At 74.2% G+C, this 965-nt stretch overlaps 1 protein-coding gene across 1 annotated transcript in view; it reads left to right on the top strand.

Moving 5' to 3' along the window:
- Positions 1-338: 338 nt before the first annotated feature.
- The window catches only part of SLC7A5 (solute carrier family 7 (amino acid transporter light chain, L system), member 5), a 68,521-nt gene continuing 67,894 nt past the window's right edge, over positions 339-965 (top strand). The window contains exon 1 of the mRNA XM_015415478.1: positions 339-918. Within this exon, the coding sequence (XP_015270964.1) occupies positions 339-918 (580 nt within the window). The remainder of the gene's footprint in view (positions 919-965) is intronic.

Here is a 965-nt window from a genome sequence, read left to right as displayed (position 1 = left end):
GGAGCCTGGCCGCGGGAGCCGGAGCAGCGGCCGGCCGGGCGCGCACGTGCTTGGGCGGGGCGGCGCTGCTGCGCTGGGCCGGCCTCCCTCCCTTCCCTCCCTGCCGGCGCTATAAGGCGGCGCGAAGAGGGCGCCGGTTGGAGAGCGCACGAGGCGGCCGGAGCAGAACAGCCAGCCAGCCAGCAAGGGGGCTTCCTCGGCGCGGCCTCCCCAGCACCCTCGGCCGCCGCGGAGGACCGGCCTCCCCTCTCCCTTCTCCTCTCCTCCGGGGCCGGGAAGGCGCTCGCTTCCTCCTCGCCTTGCCTTGCCTGCCTATCTGCCTCTCTCGCCAGCCGGCCATGTCGGGCGGCGGCGGGGTGAAGAAGCGCGGCTCGGCGGGGCCGGAGGAGGAGAAGATGCTGGCGGCGGCGGGGGGCGCGGGGGCAGCGGCGGGCGGTCCGGCGCAGGAGAACGGCTGCGCGGGCTCGGCCTTGGCGGCGGAGGAGTCGGGCGTCGTCGTCGTCGGGGGGGTGTCGCTGAAGCGCACGATCACGCTGGGGAACGGCGTGGCGCTCATCGTGGGCACGATCATCGGCTCGGGCATCTTCGTGACGCCGACGGGGGTGCTGCGCGAGGCCGGCTCGCCGGGGCTGGCGCTGGTGGTGTGGGCGGCCTGCGGCGTCTTCTCCATCGTGGGCGCCCTCTGCTACGCCGAGCTGGGCACCACCATCTCCAAGTCCGGCGGCGACTACGCCTACGTGCTGGAGGTCTACGGGCCCCTGCCCGCCTTCCTCAAGCTCTGGGTCGAGCTCCTCATCATCCGGCCCTCCTCCCAGTACATCGTCGCCTACGTCTTCGCCACCTACCTCCTCAAGCCCCTCTTCCCCACCTGCCTCGTCCCCGACGACGCCGCCAAGCTCGTCGCCTGCCTCTGCGTCCGTGAGTACGCGCGCCGCCGCCGCCGCCTCGGGCCATGTGCAGAGGGC

Source organism: Gekko japonicus, unplaced genomic scaffold (genome assembly GCF_001447785.1).
Source record: "Gekko japonicus isolate JY-2015 unplaced genomic scaffold, Gekko_japonicus_V1.1 scaffold1502, whole genome shotgun sequence".
NCBI lineage: Eukaryota > Metazoa > Chordata > Lepidosauria > Squamata > Gekkonidae > Gekko > Gekko japonicus.
Note: the sequence above shows the minus strand (reverse complement) of the source record. Positions and strands in the feature narration are given on the sequence as shown.